This window comes from Amphiura filiformis, chromosome 16, assembly GCF_039555335.1.
Source record: "Amphiura filiformis chromosome 16, Afil_fr2py, whole genome shotgun sequence".
In the NCBI taxonomy this organism is placed as follows: Eukaryota; Metazoa; Echinodermata; class Ophiuroidea; order Amphilepidida; family Amphiuridae; genus Amphiura; species Amphiura filiformis.
In genome coordinates this window covers 9,342,940-9,360,498 of record NC_092643.1, presented here as the reverse complement: position 1 = coordinate 9,360,498, position 17,559 = coordinate 9,342,940, and the positions used below count along the sequence as shown (strand labels likewise).

General features: G+C 38.8%; 2 protein-coding genes across 2 annotated transcripts in view; one reads left to right on the top strand and one right to left on the bottom strand.

The window, feature by feature from the left end:
• Positions 1-2,613: 2,613 nt before the first annotated feature.
• On the bottom strand, positions 2,614-15,840 carry LOC140135512 (uncharacterized). Its single transcript, XM_072157039.1, has 3 exons — positions 15,642-15,840; positions 8,649-9,192; positions 2,614-7,162 (listed from the first exon to the last, which is right to left on the bottom strand). Exons 2-3 carry the CDS (start codon positions 9,005-9,007, stop codon positions 3,739-3,741), a joined length of 3,783 nt encoding a protein of 1,260 aa, XP_072013140.1. The 5' UTR covers positions 9,008-9,192; positions 15,642-15,840; the 3' UTR covers positions 2,614-3,738.
• Positions 15,841-15,938: 98 nt separating this feature from the next.
• LOC140135511 (probable D-lactate dehydrogenase, mitochondrial) overlaps positions 15,939-17,559 on the top strand; it is a 71,663-nt gene continuing 70,042 nt past the window's right edge. The window contains exon 1 of the mRNA XM_072157036.1: positions 15,939-16,094. The gene's annotated coding sequence lies outside the window, so the exon portion shown is untranslated. The remainder of the gene's footprint in view (positions 16,095-17,559) is intronic.

Here is a 17,559-nt window from a genome sequence, read left to right as displayed (position 1 = left end):
TTAGGCCCCTTAGCTCTGAAAAAGTATATCTGCCTGCCTGTTGTTAAGGTCAAATCGGACACAAGACAAATCAATTTGAATTATACAGCCACCACTACATGCAAAACTTGGGTACATACATGGTGACTATCCTTCTTTTTTTTTTTTTTAAATCAGCATAAATGGTGAACTTATTTCATTCAAACCCTCAGTATGTTAGCCGGGGGGCACTCACATGTATTTGCATGCCTTATGTGCCTGTCAATAGACCCCCTTTTTTCAGCAAATATGCCACCCAATGACCCCCTTTTTTCATCAGCTTACACCCAATGACCCCCTTTTTTTCATACCAAAACTGCAAAAATTGTGCACCCTTTGAACGAATGTTGCACATTCTTTAGCACACCTAATGACCCCCATTTTCTTGGAGCTGCCACTGCACTGAATGACCCCCTTTTTTGACAAAAATTGCAGATAGACCCCTAGTGCCATACTCTGGTTGGCACAGGTACATCACTTTCATATTCGAGTGCCCCCCCAAGCATGTTTCAATATTTCAGGCGAGATGTTGGTGTGATCCCTTCGGTTCAGTTCAGTTTTATTTTTATTATTTCTCAGCGCATATTGGTACAATGAAATAATGTAATATGGAGAAAAAAATTGTCATAAATCATATCAATATACAAAATGCAATGCATAATAATTAATATACAAATGGGATACTAATGATATTACATGTAGTATACTTTAGTGTTACAAATTAATACTATATTAATGTGGTGTGTGAGATGTGGATGCCACAGAAATGCAGAGCGTTTTGAGTTGTGGCACCCATTAAATAGTTACAGAACAAGTCTATAGCATTAATACAAACATTTATAAGGATACTTGATTATGAAAGTATAAGACATAAATAATGTTAAATGTTGCAGCAAATATCACATAAAAGAAAAAGAAAGGTATAAACCAGTAATAAATTAAGACACAACATCTTATTCGGTCCTATATCACTATTGGTGTCATGATGGGTGTCATGATGGAAACCGATGGCTCTTTCTATCGTACACTGAACATTTACAAACTGCTTTTGCTTTTTATTTAAATGAAAAACGATAACACAATGGAAATGTCAATTATTATCATAGAGCAAAGAGATAAACAGAGAAAGTACCACCAGTCAAAGTCCCTGTGTATTGTATGCTACCAGTTCTCGCATATTCATGAGGGCCGATTGTTCCGTGTCAAACAATCACGCCAGCGTTGCGTGCCTTCTCGTATACGTGATAGAGCATTGCGTGCTTTCGCAATTTCGCGATAGACCATGAAAATACGCGGCAATTGCGTAGCAGTCTTGCCTGTCGCATTTCATGGAACAATTGGCCCTCATTATCGGATGATGCGGAGACTTTGACTGGTGGTACGCGCTCTGTAGTCCTCTGTAATTACTATACTCAATACAATTTATTACATCACCAGGGTATGACATCGGTACTATAGGACCAAATTCGATGTGGTGTCTAAGCTGCCTTTAGGAACCGGGTTCATTCTCTCAAAAATGCACGAGTTGAGTGAACAAACAAATGTTGTTTTTTCTGGGATTTTCATGCTTTTTTTCCTGGTTATATTTGAATTTGTTCCAATTTTTCTTGGATATTGACACCAAATTTGAGCAGGAATGAGTCAGGACCCTGGCAGAAAAGTATTGCTCAGGAAGCTGAAAAAAATCTCCACTTTTTGACATGGTGGTGGATATATCAGTCAGAACAATATAACTTTAAAATCAGTGTAGGGCGTAGGGCCTACATTACATGGGTCTACATTAAGGCTGGCATTTTCGGGCGGGCTAGCGGGTACCCGCCGAGATTACATTACCGGGTAGGAAATGCCTCCCGGTACCCAAACTCAAAAAAAAAAAAAAAAAAAAAAATCGGTTTTGTAGTGTCCCTGGACCTAAATGCTAGGATCATTCATGGTTGACCTAAAAAAAAATTTAAAAAAATTTCAAGATGTTTTGTATTTTTTAATATGAAAATTGATAATTTGTATTCATGTCATAGTCTATTAATGATTTCAAAATGCATTGAATTTGAATGCATTTTGAAATCATTAATAGAGTATGACATGAATACAAAGTATCAATTTTCATATTAAAAATACAAAATATCTTGAATATTTTTTTTTTTTTAGGTCAACCATGAATGATCCTAGCATTTAGGTCTAGGTCCAGGGACACTACAAAACCGAAAAAATAAAAAACTGCGCCGGGTACCCGGGTACAAAATTACCCGAAAATGCCAGGCCTAGTCTACATACAATTTATATTGAATGGAACAATCATAAGGCAGCTATAACATAGCAGATCTACACTAAGCTGAAAAAGAAACTTTAAATTTTTCACAAGGATAAAAGTACACACAGGATTATCATACCTCAATACTCTACTCTACAGTTTAACAGATGCCAATTATTGGACTGTGAATGTGAATGTAGCTGTTCCATGTCATTGCATTTTACTGTTGTGTCAGTTGGACAACTGCTTGGTAATTACTAGAGTATAGTGTTAGAGTAGAGTATTGAAGTAATCCTGTGTGTAATTTTGGTTCATTTTGATGGACAGGATAAACAAGATATATGACCTTGTGAAAAATTATAAGTAGAAACACTGACATTGTCTCACCCATATAGCTATTCAAAAATGTGCTTCATTATCATTTGTTAGAGTAGATATTGCTCTCAACTTGTATGCAATTCAAACCTATTTATAATTATATTAGTTGCTTTCAAGAGAAATTTCAAGAAATTTCAACAATCCCCAAGTGACTCAAATCTAATAATTTACCATCACTTTTCAGTTCATATTCTACGACATTTATGTACGTGATGATATTCAAAATTTCTTTATCAATATCATAATACAAACCGATTGCAATATTTTTCATACTTTAAATTATACTGCTATGTCTGCTCATTCCGTGCAGTACATTATTATTATACATCAATTTTGCTTCCATAAACTGTAATTTTTTCATGTTTACATCAAACAAGCTTTAACATGGTTTGTGTCATGTTACAGAATCAAATTAGCAATGTGACGCTACAGGGATAGAAGCTGGTAGGTTGTACTTTACAGCAGCATATCTGATGATTAATATTTGAAGAGCTTGTTTCCAACCCATGTTAAGTCCACAAACACATGATCCTGATTTACCTGTGCGATATTGCAATGGGTGGTAATGCTATGCGTATAGTAATTTCAGTTGGATGCACCATTACAAAGCAAACAGTGCATGGGTGCACAGTACTAATACTGTGTGAGGCCTTTGGTTCCCAAATGAGAACAATAGTCTGCATATTGTTATGCAGCATTGTTGTGGCTTGCTGATGGTACAACTCATTGTTGCTAATGTCAAACTTGTCAAAGTAACTGTGATTGTATCACACAAGTAAATGAGAAACATGTAGTTGGACTTAACATGGTTTGGAAACAAGCTCTTCATTTATAGACAGATGAAATTAGCACTTGTTGTTTCTCTTTCTTGATCTTGTGTTTCTGTAGTTACACACATTTCACGTTTAACTATCTCAATTTTCTCTCGCTGTGTTTCTATAATATTTTCTTGCCCTGTGCGACTTGTCTGTTTCCCCGTCTCCTTTAAATCCACCTGTTCCTTAATTTCCACCTGCTTAATTGATTGCTCTATTGTTTCACCAAACTGCTCCTCTGTCACAACACCCTTTAAGTTTAAGTTAACAAATTTATCATGTGTCACCTGATGCAATTTTAATCTGTAGTTTGTAGCAAACCCTTTCCCACAAGTGACACATGTACGGTTTGACATGATAGAGCATATGATGCTTCAAGTGACCCTTAGTTGCCCAGCGTTTATTACATATGCTGCAAACATGTGGCTTGTCTTTGCTGTGATGCATCTTCTTATGAACATTGAGATTACCTATATTACGAAACTGATGACCGCATTCTGTACACCTGTACGGCTTCTCGTCTGTATGAAGTCGCTCATGGTTATTCAAGGTGTTTTTGTGCTGAAATGATTTACTGCAGAAATCACATTTGTACAGGTACTCATCACGGCTCAATTCATTGCCATATCGAGATTCATTATCATGTGTCTTCTGATGTAATATTAATTGGTTGTTGTGGGCATACCCTTTACCACAGGTGACGCATTTAAATGGTTTTGTATGATTACGCATATGCTGGTTCAAGCGACTCTTATCTTTCCATTGCTTATTACAGATGCTACAAACATGTGGCTTGTCTTTGGTGTGATGCATCTTCTTGTGGACATTGAGATTATGCGTTGTACGGAACTGACGACCGCAATCTGTGCAGCTGTATGGCTTCTCCCCTGTATAGAGTCCCTCATGATTCTTCAAGGTATTTTTGTACTGAATTGATTTACTGCTGTCCAAACCATCATGTGTCTTCTGATGCAGTTTTAATTTGAAGTTTGTGGCATAACCTTTCCCACAGGTGACACACATACATGGCTTGGTATGAATACGCATATGATAATTCAATTGACCCTCAGTTGCATATACTGTCTGGCAGAAACTACAAACATTGGGATTATCTTTGGTGTGCTTTGTCTTCTTATGAATATTCAGTAAATTTGCGGTACGAAACTGTTGACCGCATACTGTGCATCTGTACGGTTTCTCGCCTGTATGGAGTCTCTCGTGGTTCTTTAAGGCACTAAGGTACCTAATTGATTTATTACAGAATTTACATTGGTACGGTTTCTCTTTGGAGTGGATCCGCAAGTGAATGCTCAACGATTGTTTGTGTACAAACCGCTTCCCACATTGAGGGCAGAGGTATGGCTTAACATCTGTATGTTTACCTGCGATATGGATGCGCAAAACCTCTCTATGGCCAAAACGTTTCAGACATGTTGGACACTGAAAAGGCTTGACAACAGAATGTATGCCGATTTCATGTTTTTTCAAAGCATTCTTACTTTTATATTGTTTTCCACACACAGTACACAAATATAGTTGAGGCTGTCCATTCCCAGAATGAACAGTCGCCATGTGGTCTCTAAGTGAACCTTTATGCTCATAGCTTTTGTCACATTGTGTACAAGGAAAACGTTCCTGTAGCGTTGTTGTGTGTTTACGGCGTTCATGGTTTAATAGTGTATAGCGTCTTGCATAACTATTCCCACAATGTGAACAAACATGCAATTTGGCAGGTGGGTCTTTAGTTTCATTACCATGGATACTTGGCAAGCAATTATGGTTCTTGTGACTTTTCTTATGTTTAAACCCCTTCCCGCAGAATTGACACTTATAAAGCATATTGCTACTGTGTTTCCTTTTATGAAGCATGAGAATATACTTAGACTGGCAATGTTTACCACATTCATCACATTTATATTTGCCTTGATGCCACAAAATGTGTTGTTTGAGAGTTTTCATAGATGTGAATTGCTTGTCGCACACTGTGCATGGATGATAAGTCACAAGCCCGAAATGCCCCGTAACATGATCCGTTATATCATTTCTAAATTTGAAGAATTTATCACATATGGGACAATTGTCTGGTTTTTGATGCGTTTTGTCATCCTTGATGTGCTGCAATAGTTTGCTAACGTCTGAAAAGGACTTGTCACACGGTACGCACCGACACGATATCGATGTGTGACAGGTTTTGTGAGTCTCTAATGCAGTTTCATCTTGAAAACTTTCCTTGCAAAAAGAACATTGGTGCTGTGCTTCCTCAGAAACCAAACCAGTTTCCTTTGTTTCCGTTTTAATTTTGTCTGTCCTTTTCAAGGAACCACTTGGAATAGATGAATTATTTTCCTTTCCCTCTGTGGAAGCATTTTGACATATTTCAGCAGACATTTCTGTCTTAATTTGAGAGAATTCTGAAATGCCTGTACCAACTTTAACTTTTCCTCCATCTTCACAAGTATTATGCTTCAAACAATTGTGCGTCTCCAGACTTTTCTTATGTTTAAACCCCTTCCTGCAGAATTGACACTTATAAAGCATATCGCTGCTGTGTTTCCTTTTATGAAGCGCGAGTATATTCTTAGAATGGCAATGTTTACCACATTCGTCACATTTATACTTGCCCTCATGCCAATTAATGTGTGGCGTGAGGGCTTTTCTACATGAGAATCGCTTGTTACACAGATGACATGAATAAGGCTGAACCCCATAATGACCCATAACATGATCTTCTATACTTTTTCTGGATTTGAGGTGTTTCTCACATACGGGACAATTGTCTGGTTTCTGATGAGTTTTGTCATCTTTGATATGCTGGAATAGTTTGCTAAGCTCTGTGAAGGATTTGCCACATGATGTACACTGATATGACTGGTCTGATGCGTGACAGATTTTATGAATTTCTAGTCTAGTTTTGTCTTGAAAATATTCATTGCAAACGGAACATTGGTGTTTTATTTCCTCAGAAACCATAGCAGATTCTACTGGAACCACAACCTTCTTTTCCTGACTTGAAGTGGATTCTTTTTCCTTTTTTTCTGTTTGAACTTTGACCTTTGATCTTTTTGAGGAATGACATGATTTACTTATAGACTCCACTTTCTTTGAATCTTTTTGGCTTCTTTCAGTGGACACTTGTTTCTTACTTACAGAGGATTTTGTGGTGCCAGGTTTCACTTTTCCTCCATCTTCACATGAATTATTTCCAAATCCCTTTCTTTTGGTGGAAGCTTTTTGCTTTCTTTCAGTCAACACGTGTTTTTTACTTATAGAGGATGATGCGGTGCCACTCACAGGTTTAACCCCCATGTGTGTTTCGGTATGGTGACTGATTAAACTATCAGGTTCTGAAAAAGATTGCTTACATGATGAACAAATATATCGAAACTTTCCGCTTGCTACTTTTGAATCTCTTCTATCCTGACTGCGGTCAGTATCATTTCCTTTTACCACAGATACTGTCCGCTTCTCTTTGTCAGCGATGCTATTTGTTTTATTATGTGTTGCCGACAGTAATGGGCCTGCAGGAATATGATGACCTTCACTAGGAGGGGGCCTAGAGTTTGTTGATATTGTTTCATGTCTTGGAGTTCTGTTGTCTATATCCTCTTCTGTGTGACAATGGGCTCTGCTTGCTGAGGCATCTGCATCTTCAAAGTGCTCTGCGTATGGACTTGCTGCATTCGTACCCAAGGTTGGCTCACTGTGCATAGAGATAGAGATAAAAAGATAGAGAGGGAGAGACAGACAGAAGGAGAGAAAAAAATGGTTTCAAAATGGTTAGCACATAATGCTGAAATTATTTTTTCAATCACCACATATGTAAATACACACTGATGTAAGTCTATTCAATCATATAGAAATGTGCAATCCTTGCAGTGACAGTTCTGGATACAAGGATCATTCAATAAGTGCTATCTCCAGGCATACAACTTTTGTTCTGTAGATGGTAGCTTCTTCAAATGTTGCATGATTAAACATTGGTATGTCACCTAGAAATAAGGACAACTTCCAAACGCACTCACTTTACACCCAAATTTGGGGGTAAATTGTTCAGTTTAACCTAATGTGCCAGGTGCAAACAGTACTGTATCAATAAACAAGTTTGACTTAGAGATCTATCTATCACTGCCAAATAGACGTTCGCCTTTCGTATCTCTTTCCTTGTTGGAAAGGTATAACGTTGAGGAGATAGGAACATGTACCGTCATCCGGGACCTACTCTGCCATGTTTGGCTGAGTAACGGTACATGAACACGGTCTTTTGTGCCTATGTAAATTAGTCATTGTGTAAAGCTGTGTTTATACCCATGGGTTGCTCATCATCAGACTGAATCCTTGACCGACAGAGGGTGTCAATACAGGCCTACGTGTCGCTTTTGAAAAACAGCGATTCATGCGCATGCTCAGCAGGCAAATACGACGGCGATTTAGTACACTGATCATGCGTGCGATTCAGATTTCTGCAAAAGCGATTGAGTATAAATGAGTCTTTAGAAATGACTGGCGATTGTGTGTTCTCAAGTGGGTTTTATCATGTTAATTAGTGACCTGACACACATTTGTATTGGTTCGATCAAGCATTGATTTTTTGTACTGGATCGTTCAAGCATCTCCAACAAATTTTTCAATGTAAGTGCCGCTGGCCCTAGTGGAAGTAAAAACAGATACTATGGCCAGAGTTCTAGGGCTACTGCCAAACTACACTTTCCTGCCATGAAAAAAATTCTTTTTTTTGGCACATTTTTGCTAACAGTGTCTGTGCCTATAGCTTGATTTTGGCTTTACAATCATCAGGCACCCAGCACTGGCGTAACTAGGGGCAAAGGGGGGCAACGTGCCCCCGGCGTTACTACTAGGGGGCGCCAAATCAGCCTCACTTAGGGGTAGGGGTGCCAATTTTGTTTCTTGCCCCGGGCACTACCAACCCTAGTTATGCTACTGGTGCCCAGTGTTGTAAGGATTATTTTGGTACCAAAATGACCCCTCGATATCTGTTCCAGTAATCCATACACCCACTATGGAAGACATGACCTTAAATCTCTTACACAGGGTGTGTAGATTTCAAATGGAGACACCCATATTAGGTAGTCCCATTTGAAATTCACACTCCCTGTGTAGGAGATTAAAGTTATGTCTTCCATTGGGGGTGGATGGATTTCAACTGGAATAGCCCATTGCTTCCTTACCTGTCAGTCTGTTTATCATGAACATCCCCACTACAATCCGCCTCATCTTGTAACGTGTGTGTACTGCCAGACACTTGGTGCGTCCTTTTGTGGATTTGCAACGAGGCGCCATCTTCAAAGTTTTCTCCACACGTATTACACAGATGGGAGACATTGCCTGAATGCGCAGTAAGTACATGCTCTTGAAAGGTGTGTGTGTCTCGAAAAAAACGATCACAATGAATGCATTTGAAGTTGACATTTTCAAATTGCACGTCAAAAGAACCATCTGGTCTTGAATCTACTGTGAGGTCTTGCGACCCGTCTTGAGACCTGTCTTGCGACTTATCCTTGTCATGTTTTGATGATGTGGATGCCATTCTGCTACTCAACTCTTTTGCATAATGTGATTGTGAATTGAACTCATTTCAGTACTGCCTTCAATGTGTCTTTTTTAGCTTTCGACCCTATCAATATTTCTCTACTTTGCAAATCTTACGCTGAAAATGTCGGGTGCATTGTTCTCCAGTGACTCTTGCATATGCACTGCTGAGCTGTTTGGTCTCTGTGAAAATAAGAAAAGTTACAGTTGGTAAACCATCAACGCTTCATTTTAAATACTGATTACTGACATTTACTTCAGAAATAAAAGGTACTGTAATGCATTATTCTTTACACGCAAATAATGTGTCCAAGGCAGTAAAAACATAAATAATGGGTGAGGCGCAGCCGAACACATTATTTAAACGTTTTTACTACCGAGGACACATTATTTGCATGTTTCAGGATAATGCTGCACCATTTTACTCAAAAGATACAGTTGAGTGACTCTTTGATATAACTTTCATCCAAATTTTGACAGCATGATGCGCCATCCTACCCGTTGCAAAAAATGTTGATGTTGTCCACCTGGAAAACGATAGCAACATACTGTCATACATACAGTAGTACTACACCCATCGAATGTGTGTCATTAGCCCTCAGATCGGCCCTCAGACACACACACAGGCATAGAGTTGTGCAGTAGCATGTTTTGTTGACATTTTTTGTCAATGTTTACATCAATGACAGAAGTACTCCCATAATTGACAACTCAAATACAAAGGACATCAGTTGGCAATCTTAATGTTATGCAATCAAATTTACAACACATCAGTCTTACAATGGGCAGAAAGTTACTGAGTCAGAGTCACGCCATTCAAGTGCCAATATTGATTACTTCAAGTAGCCTACTGGAGTGACCAGATATGACCCTGTATGATTTTCATGTTATTTTGCAATTTAACAAAACCATGTTTTCCTTGATTTTGGTATGAAATTGAGCAAATAGAATTCAATGTCATGTCAATTTGGAGTTATTAAGGGCAACTAAAACTGATGTGAGGTAAGTTTTATCTGTTTGGAATCTGTATTGACTATTCTGAAGGAATTACTGCAATGTAAACAAACTAACTCATGGCCCATATGAACATTGTGTACTGGTTTTCAGTACCCTGTTTTCCATGGGTGACTGTAGGAACCCATGGATTCGATCCATGTACAGTAGTACCGTACTCTACAGTTTGTCCACTCTGAAGTACAAAGTGACAACGCGCGCGTATACAGTGCTTAAACAGTGCACAGTGCTGCGTCTCTGTTCATGTTGCAGGTATGTGCATATGTGTGCCTTCAAAGTTGGCACAATATTTGCGTCCATGTCGGTACTTTATACTTCAATCTCAGAGTAGACTGACTGTACTGTAGCAGGATCGAATCATTCGAATGAGTAACTAACTATCGTGTGCAAATTTGAAGCTTGAGTTCTCGAGTTATAATAATAAGTAAGCTTATACTATTACTATTATTACTGTCTCAGGTTACCATGTTACAGCATATATTGTACCATGGTACAGGAACTCATGAACTGGGAACTGAGCCACGGATATGACGGTAGCGAGATCAGCGCATACGATGATTTACGCATTTGTATCTGTTTGTGTGTGAAACTTAGTGAAAACAACTCACCATTTCTCATCCTTTCAAAACTCCAAATACAATAGGAAATTATTTTTACTGAGTTTAAAGATGAAATTTTCCAATTATGTAAAGTTTTCCACAAAAAAAGAACATTAAGTATGTTTTTTAATGTCATGAACTTGTTGAAGTTCAGGAGTTACCACCGTAGCGACTCGATCGACGGGACGCCATTTTTTTGTCTGCTTGAAATTCACGAAATCTCGATTTCAGGGGTGTGATTGGTGCTTTAAGAAAAAAACCCCATGAAATTGCGAAGCGGAGCGCGCGAAGCGAGTGGAGCTCTCGCCTGTTGTGGCCGGGTGTCCAGGGGCCCGCTTAATTTTAAAACTGCAGCCAACAAGCTAATAGTTGAGACTTATGACTGATATTTGATTTTCTTACAAGAAACATTATTCATATTGTCCCACTGCATTAATTTTATTCCTAAGTCTCGATGTTTTGAATGTTAAATAATAGGATGAAAACACCAGATATTTGCACACAATCCCAATGCAAGGTATGATCAACTGTACCAGTGTGTACAAAAGCCAGACATACAAGGTCAGAAACCCCATTGGGTTGTGGGAATTATATGTCTTTATACATCCTCTGATTTTTATACGAGTGATATTATTTTTGTTACTACTTTTAATCAACTCTATGATACTTTAAGAATCTGTGTAATTTTTTTTTTTTCACTTTTTTTTCACTTCCTTTGTATTTTTTTTCAATACTTAAGTTGAGAAGTGCAGTGTCAGATGAGGTTGACAAGTAACTAATGCCAGTAATGGCACTGGCAGAACATGTTCATGTGTTGCATGGGTCACATTAGATTATGATTACATATTCATTTGTTTATTTTTTTATTTATTTATTCCTTTATTCCTAAATTTACTTGTTTATTTACAATATTTATTTATTTATTTCTTGGAGGCAATATCATCGTCTCTAAAATAATGCTGTATTGTACGCAAAAAATTGACTCACAAAAAAACCCCAGTAAACTTCATATGACTTTAAATAGGCATAACCTCCCCATATTATATTAAGTTCTAGAGCTGATTCTGGCACCATTGTCTTTCTTTTTTAATGCCCTTTACATTGATACCAGATTTGTAAGTGTTACTTGTAAAAATATTCAAGTGCTAGGCAAATAAATCCAGGGTACCATCCATATTATTAACAAAAAATTACAAATTCCACTACCCTTCACAACTTCAAATAGGTTTAACTCCCCCATACTTTGATAGGTATAATACACAAAAATTGAACTTTTTTTGATTCTCATCAAAGTAATCTCATATTAAAGAGGTAAATGAAAGAAAACTGATGAGGCATAAATGAATGTAATACGACATGTGGTGGCGGAGATATGCTAATTTGAATGTCTCAATTTTTCAGCCAATTTCCTGTACAAACTTTTTGTGCATGCACATATTAAAATGCTTATAGGCCTATACTGTGCATTGTGAGTACACAATTTAAAGAAAAAGCACTTGCTATTTACCGGTACTGAACTGTAAATGTAATCCTAGATTGATTGAATTTGAATTGATGTGAACATAAGGGCCTATCATTTTCTTTGGAAGGGGGGGGGTCCCAAATATACAGGGGGGTGTCATAATTTTTGGAAAGAAAAATAGGGGGGTCATAAAAGTTTTGATGACCAAAATGTAGGGAGTCATAAGATGACCACAGATAGTGTGTTTATCTTATTCAAAAGACTGAATACAATTTTAGCCTCTTCAGGGGTACATGACTTGTAAGGTGTATCAGTGGGTGATGGGGAGGGGGTCATAAAAGTTTGTTGCCCGATATAGGGGGGTCATAATTTTATTGATGCTGACTTTTTGGAAATTTGGGAGCCCATGAAAATGATAGCCCCCTAATATACAAATGAACATGTATGAGTAACATTTTGTTTTATTTCTGTTTTCTGATGCAGATTCCAGCTTTGACAGAGGATGGAAACCAGGGACTGTCTTTTGGAATTTGCAGGAGAGCATTACATAGCTCTTCTAGAGCCTTCAAGAGCTGTTTAGAACATTAACAATAAAATGTAGTGAGAGAATGGTCAACTAAGGAAAGCTAAAAATCACTCTCCGATTTAAGGAGAGCAGAAGAGAGCGATTGCTCTCGCTCTCCTCAAAAGGCAGTCCCTGGGAAACCACAGTGAGGGCCAACAGCATATGCAAAAATAAAGAAAAACTTATTCAAAAAAATGAAATTTGTGTTGAAGTGTCTTATTATTTTTTTGTCATTGAAAAACTCACGGTTTTGATACTACCCACCCAGTACACCTTTTCACTGATACAAGGGGGGGTAATTTGTTTGAGGGGGCACCCTTTAAAATGTTTAATTATTATAAGCACTAGCTGATGCATTCACCCCTCCCCCAGGAAAATGTTTTTGAGCAGGCACCCTTTGGAGCACTGGCTGGCGCATGCTCCCTATTCCGAAGATCATTGCGGAAACTCGAGGGCCAGTTCACTTGATCATCACATGAACCCCCCCTTCCCCCAGCTTAAGTTTTGTCTTTGAGCAGGCACCCTTTGGAGCACTGGCTGGCGCATGCTCCCTATTCAAGATCATTATGAAACTCGAGGGCCAGTTCACTTGATCATCAGAATGGGGTCACTCCTGTGTATGAACCCCCCTTCCCCCAGCTTAAGTTTTGTCTTTGAGCAGGCACCCTTTGGAGCACTGGCTGGCGCATGCTCCCTATTCCGAAGTCAATTGCTGACACTCGAGGGCCAGTTCACTTGATCAACAGAATGGGGTCACTCCTGCTCAAGTATGAACCCCCCCCACCCCTTCCCCAGCTTAAGTTTTGTGTTTGAGCAGGCACCCTTTGGAGCACTGGCTGGCGATGCTCCCTATTCAAGATCATTGCGGAAACTCGAGGGCCAGTTCACTTGATCAACAGAATGGGGTCACTCCTGCTCAAGTATGAACCCCCCACCCCTTCCCCCAGCTTAAGTTTTGTGTTTGAGCAGGCACCCTTTGGAGCACTGGCTGGCGATGCTCCCTATTCAAGATCATTGCGGAAACTCGAGGGCCAGTTCACTTGATCATCAGAATGGGGTCACTCCTGCTCAAGTATGAACCCCCCCGCCCCCATCCCCCAGCTTAAGTTTTGTCTTTGAGCAGGCACCCTTTGGAGCACTGGCTGGCGATGCTCCCTATTCCAAAGATCATTGCGGAAACTCGAGGGCCAGTTCACTTGATCATTAGAATGGGGTCACTCCTGCTCAAGTTACCCCCCAATGACGAAGCGCCATAGGACTACGCCCCCCATCAATTTGAACATTTTAGAAAATCAAATAGGAAAATGGCCAAAAAACGGCCTGTGGTCCCCCCCCCCCGCCATCATACCCGATGTGTATGGCACAGTCATTCATGCGTCTATCATAGCAAAAATCTGATAGCGCTATGCATGATGGGATAGGAATAGAAAAGGTCCAAATTTGCTTCTTCCCCGACTCATAGTCGGCACAGAGTGAGAATCTATCCCAGCATCCACAGCATGAGCCCATTAGCCGAATTCGTACTACATAAAGTCCCCAGTTCACTCACTTTTTTTTTTTTTTTTCCATCCGAATCTCATCAAACCAAACATTTTTATGTACAAAAACTATCTTTATTCACCGCGTGCTCCATTTAACTTACCGCTCAACTCCGTTATTTAGATATTTGGAGAGTAATTTCCGAAAAAAAATAGATCGAAATCGTCACTTTCAAACCCACTAGAAAGTCGCCAAAATTTGCCGCGACCACGTGCGAATCATCTGACCTCTTCCGGGTTATGATCAAGTTCAACCTTTTGACTTGACCTTGTAAGCTTTGGAACTGTTTTTAAAGGGGGGGTAACCCTATTGGTTTTGGATATGGATTGTCTTTAAAATTACATAATAATATCAAATATCTCCCCCTTTATGCTGCTTTGTGAAAAAACGAGAGCATTTTCAGCGTAAATGTGAATAAATAGCCAAATTTGCAATCCAATACCTTGTATCGTGAATTGCATTCTGGGTAGGCATGCAACAACAACAATTCCGTTCAGTATGACGAATGCTGACATGCTGCAATGCCCGGCCCGTATTGAACGGAAAATATTTGTTTGTTTTTGTTTTTTTTGTTTTTTCGTAACAAAAAAAAAAAAAAAGGAAACAAAATATATTTCCCCTTGCAATATGTACATTTCAAATGAATATAAAAAAGTTTGGGTTAAAAATGGAGAAAAAAAACCTTCCGATACAGCGTTATAAACCGGGTAACTCTCGGGTAAAAGAACGGCGCGCTAGCCAATTGAGCTATTTCACCAACTGAAATAATCAAGGAATTGTTTTAATTATATACGGCGGACCGTCTCCTCAGCACTTAGCGTAGTCTCCTACACAGCCAGTTTGCGTCGGTCTGACACTCGTCGATCCTCGTGGCGTGATAGCCACATACAGTCTGGCCGCGAGACTACACTTAGCGTAGTTCGCTTTTTTCTCTTCCCATGATCCGAAGAAATTTTTATTGTTTACAAACTGGTAACCTGTAAAAACCGCTGTGATTCATGATTTCTCCGGAAATACATCGACTTGGAGCGTCAAATTTCAGGATAGTAATGAGAAAAATAGTATCTATTATGTGATACCAAAACCTCATCAACAATGAAAAAAATCGGGGATGATGCTGTCGATCGGGTAACGGACCTTTAACTCGATCGAATTCCCCCCAAAATTTTTTTCAAAAACATCGCCGTAAAATTTACTACGGTAATGAATTTCCAAAATGGCGCCGGGTGCGCGATTTCCCTATGCTGAGAGAGGCTGAATATTGCGCATGCTCAGGCAAGGAATGCTCACATACCTAACTTTGAGCTATAGAGCTGTTTTTGGTACCATTGTCTAAGTTTCTTAATGCTCTTTACAGTGGTACCAAATTTGTAGATGTTCCTAGAATAAACCTAAAAAGTGTTGTCCTCGCTAAAATGACGGAACTGGGTTTTGTTTAGAAATTTAAGCTTACCTCATTACCTCAGCAGCTCGAATGAGAGCTAACACTAGATTAGTACGGTAGCAACAGACTAGACTAGGCAGGCGCCAGGCCAGGCTTCCAATGTACATGTACATCGACTGATGAGTTCCGTAGTTTATTCCACATACATGTAAAACATGCCTAACATCAAGTTCATTAAAATCATTTATCATCCATCATGAAATCAGAATTTCGACGTGACCCCAGACAAAATGACAAAATGCTAGATGACCTTTCCAGATAACCGCATCCATAGACGCCGAGTTTCCATTAACGTATAGAGATTTAATATGAGTTAAATGGCAAAGTTCTCCAACCTTGACCCGTGACCTGAGCCCATGATTTGCTTCAAAACAACAAACTTGCAGGGTCAGTCACGTCGGCACAGCTGATCATGTTGCACAGATTCCAATAGAATTTATATTTTAAAGACTTTAAAGAACGGTAAGCGTACGTGTGAAAATGGTGGGATATTTTAAAGTCTAATCTTTAGCGTGCATGCATGGATTGTAAATGCAAAATGTAAAATGCAAAATGTAAGATTGTTGTTTTAAATGCATGATTTAAGCTTATTCTAGACTCTATAATTTTAATAATAATCATGTTTACCTTGCAGATTTCTTTTTACAATTTTTTTTTTACTGCTCACCATATCCAGTGTGTATATAATATTTTCCACAAGGTCCTATGGTCGCGCTCGTATACCCAAAAAGGAACTTTGCAAGATATTGCAATTGTATTGAAACTCCACAAACATGACAAAATTTGCTTGAGAAGTCTAGCCACGAATTTGCTCACCGATGATCTCCACATAGATCTTTGCATTTAAAATCTAGTCGGATTCACTGAAGCATAACACCGTGCAGAGAAGATGTAATGAATTACATCTTCTCTGCACCGTGTAAAGCAATGGACGTTATAACACACTGATCACGACTATGTGCGATCGCATCAAAAATGTTGCTAAAATTGCATTTCAACCAAAGTTTGGACTGCAAAAAGGCAATCTTTACGATACAGTTGACTCATCATATAATACCTTTCATCCAAATGTCAACAATAACAACATAACATCCATTACAAAAAATCATAAATGTCACTGCTGCGCTGACTGACCAAAAAACGATACCAACGTACTCTAGCATAGTGCGTACCTATCGTGTGCAAATTTGAAGCTATATATAGAGTTCTTGAATAACACAAAATACAAAATAGAGTTCTTGAGTAATTGATTGATATATTGAAGATATAACCACTGCGCATGCATGCATCCCACATGATGCCATATGATGCAAATGAAAATCATGCAATCACAATTTTTCCAAAAAGACCTACATGCATATTTTTGGTGTTTGGGGAAAAAAAATTATATAGAACAAATACGGAAGGTCAAAATTTTCATGATGGACTGTTTTTTATCCCAGCTACATACACTTTATTACGGAAACAGGACGGTTCGCACCCTTTCAATTTCGGACCCGTGCACTTTCGCCCCCTTTCAATTTCGCACCCGTGCACTTTCGCCCCCTTTTTAAACCGCGGGTAATGTGCTGCTGTTGATTGATGATGCACGATCGATCGCTTCAACTCCCGGCGGTACAGTGGGGGTGTTGTATGTGTATTGTATTGGTTGACTGTTTAGTGTTGATTGTCTGTGTTTGCAGTACCGGTACTGAGTCCAGCGTGTACAAAAGCAAATAGTATGTTTTGTTTTCCCGGGATGTTGATGGACTCTCCGGTTCGATTGAATTTAATAGGCCTATATTATTACAATAATGTGCTTCGACTGAAGATTGGTATTCATTATGTTTTTGATTTGTTATTTTATTTTACTTAGGCATATTTTATTTCATTTCTATTTTATTTTATTTTAGGCCTGTTTATTATTTTTATATAATAATTATTATTA

Bases quoted from the DNA above. Each gene is read 5' to 3' on its own strand.
- LOC140135512 (XM_072157039.1), bottom strand. From the start codon at position 9,007: ATGGCATCCACATCATCAAAACATGACAAGGATAAGTCGCAAGACAGG. The intron at 7,163-8,648 runs GTAAGGAAGCAA...CTCTATGCACAG, and splicing joins CATGATAAACAGACTGACAG to TGAGCCAACCTTGGGTACGA.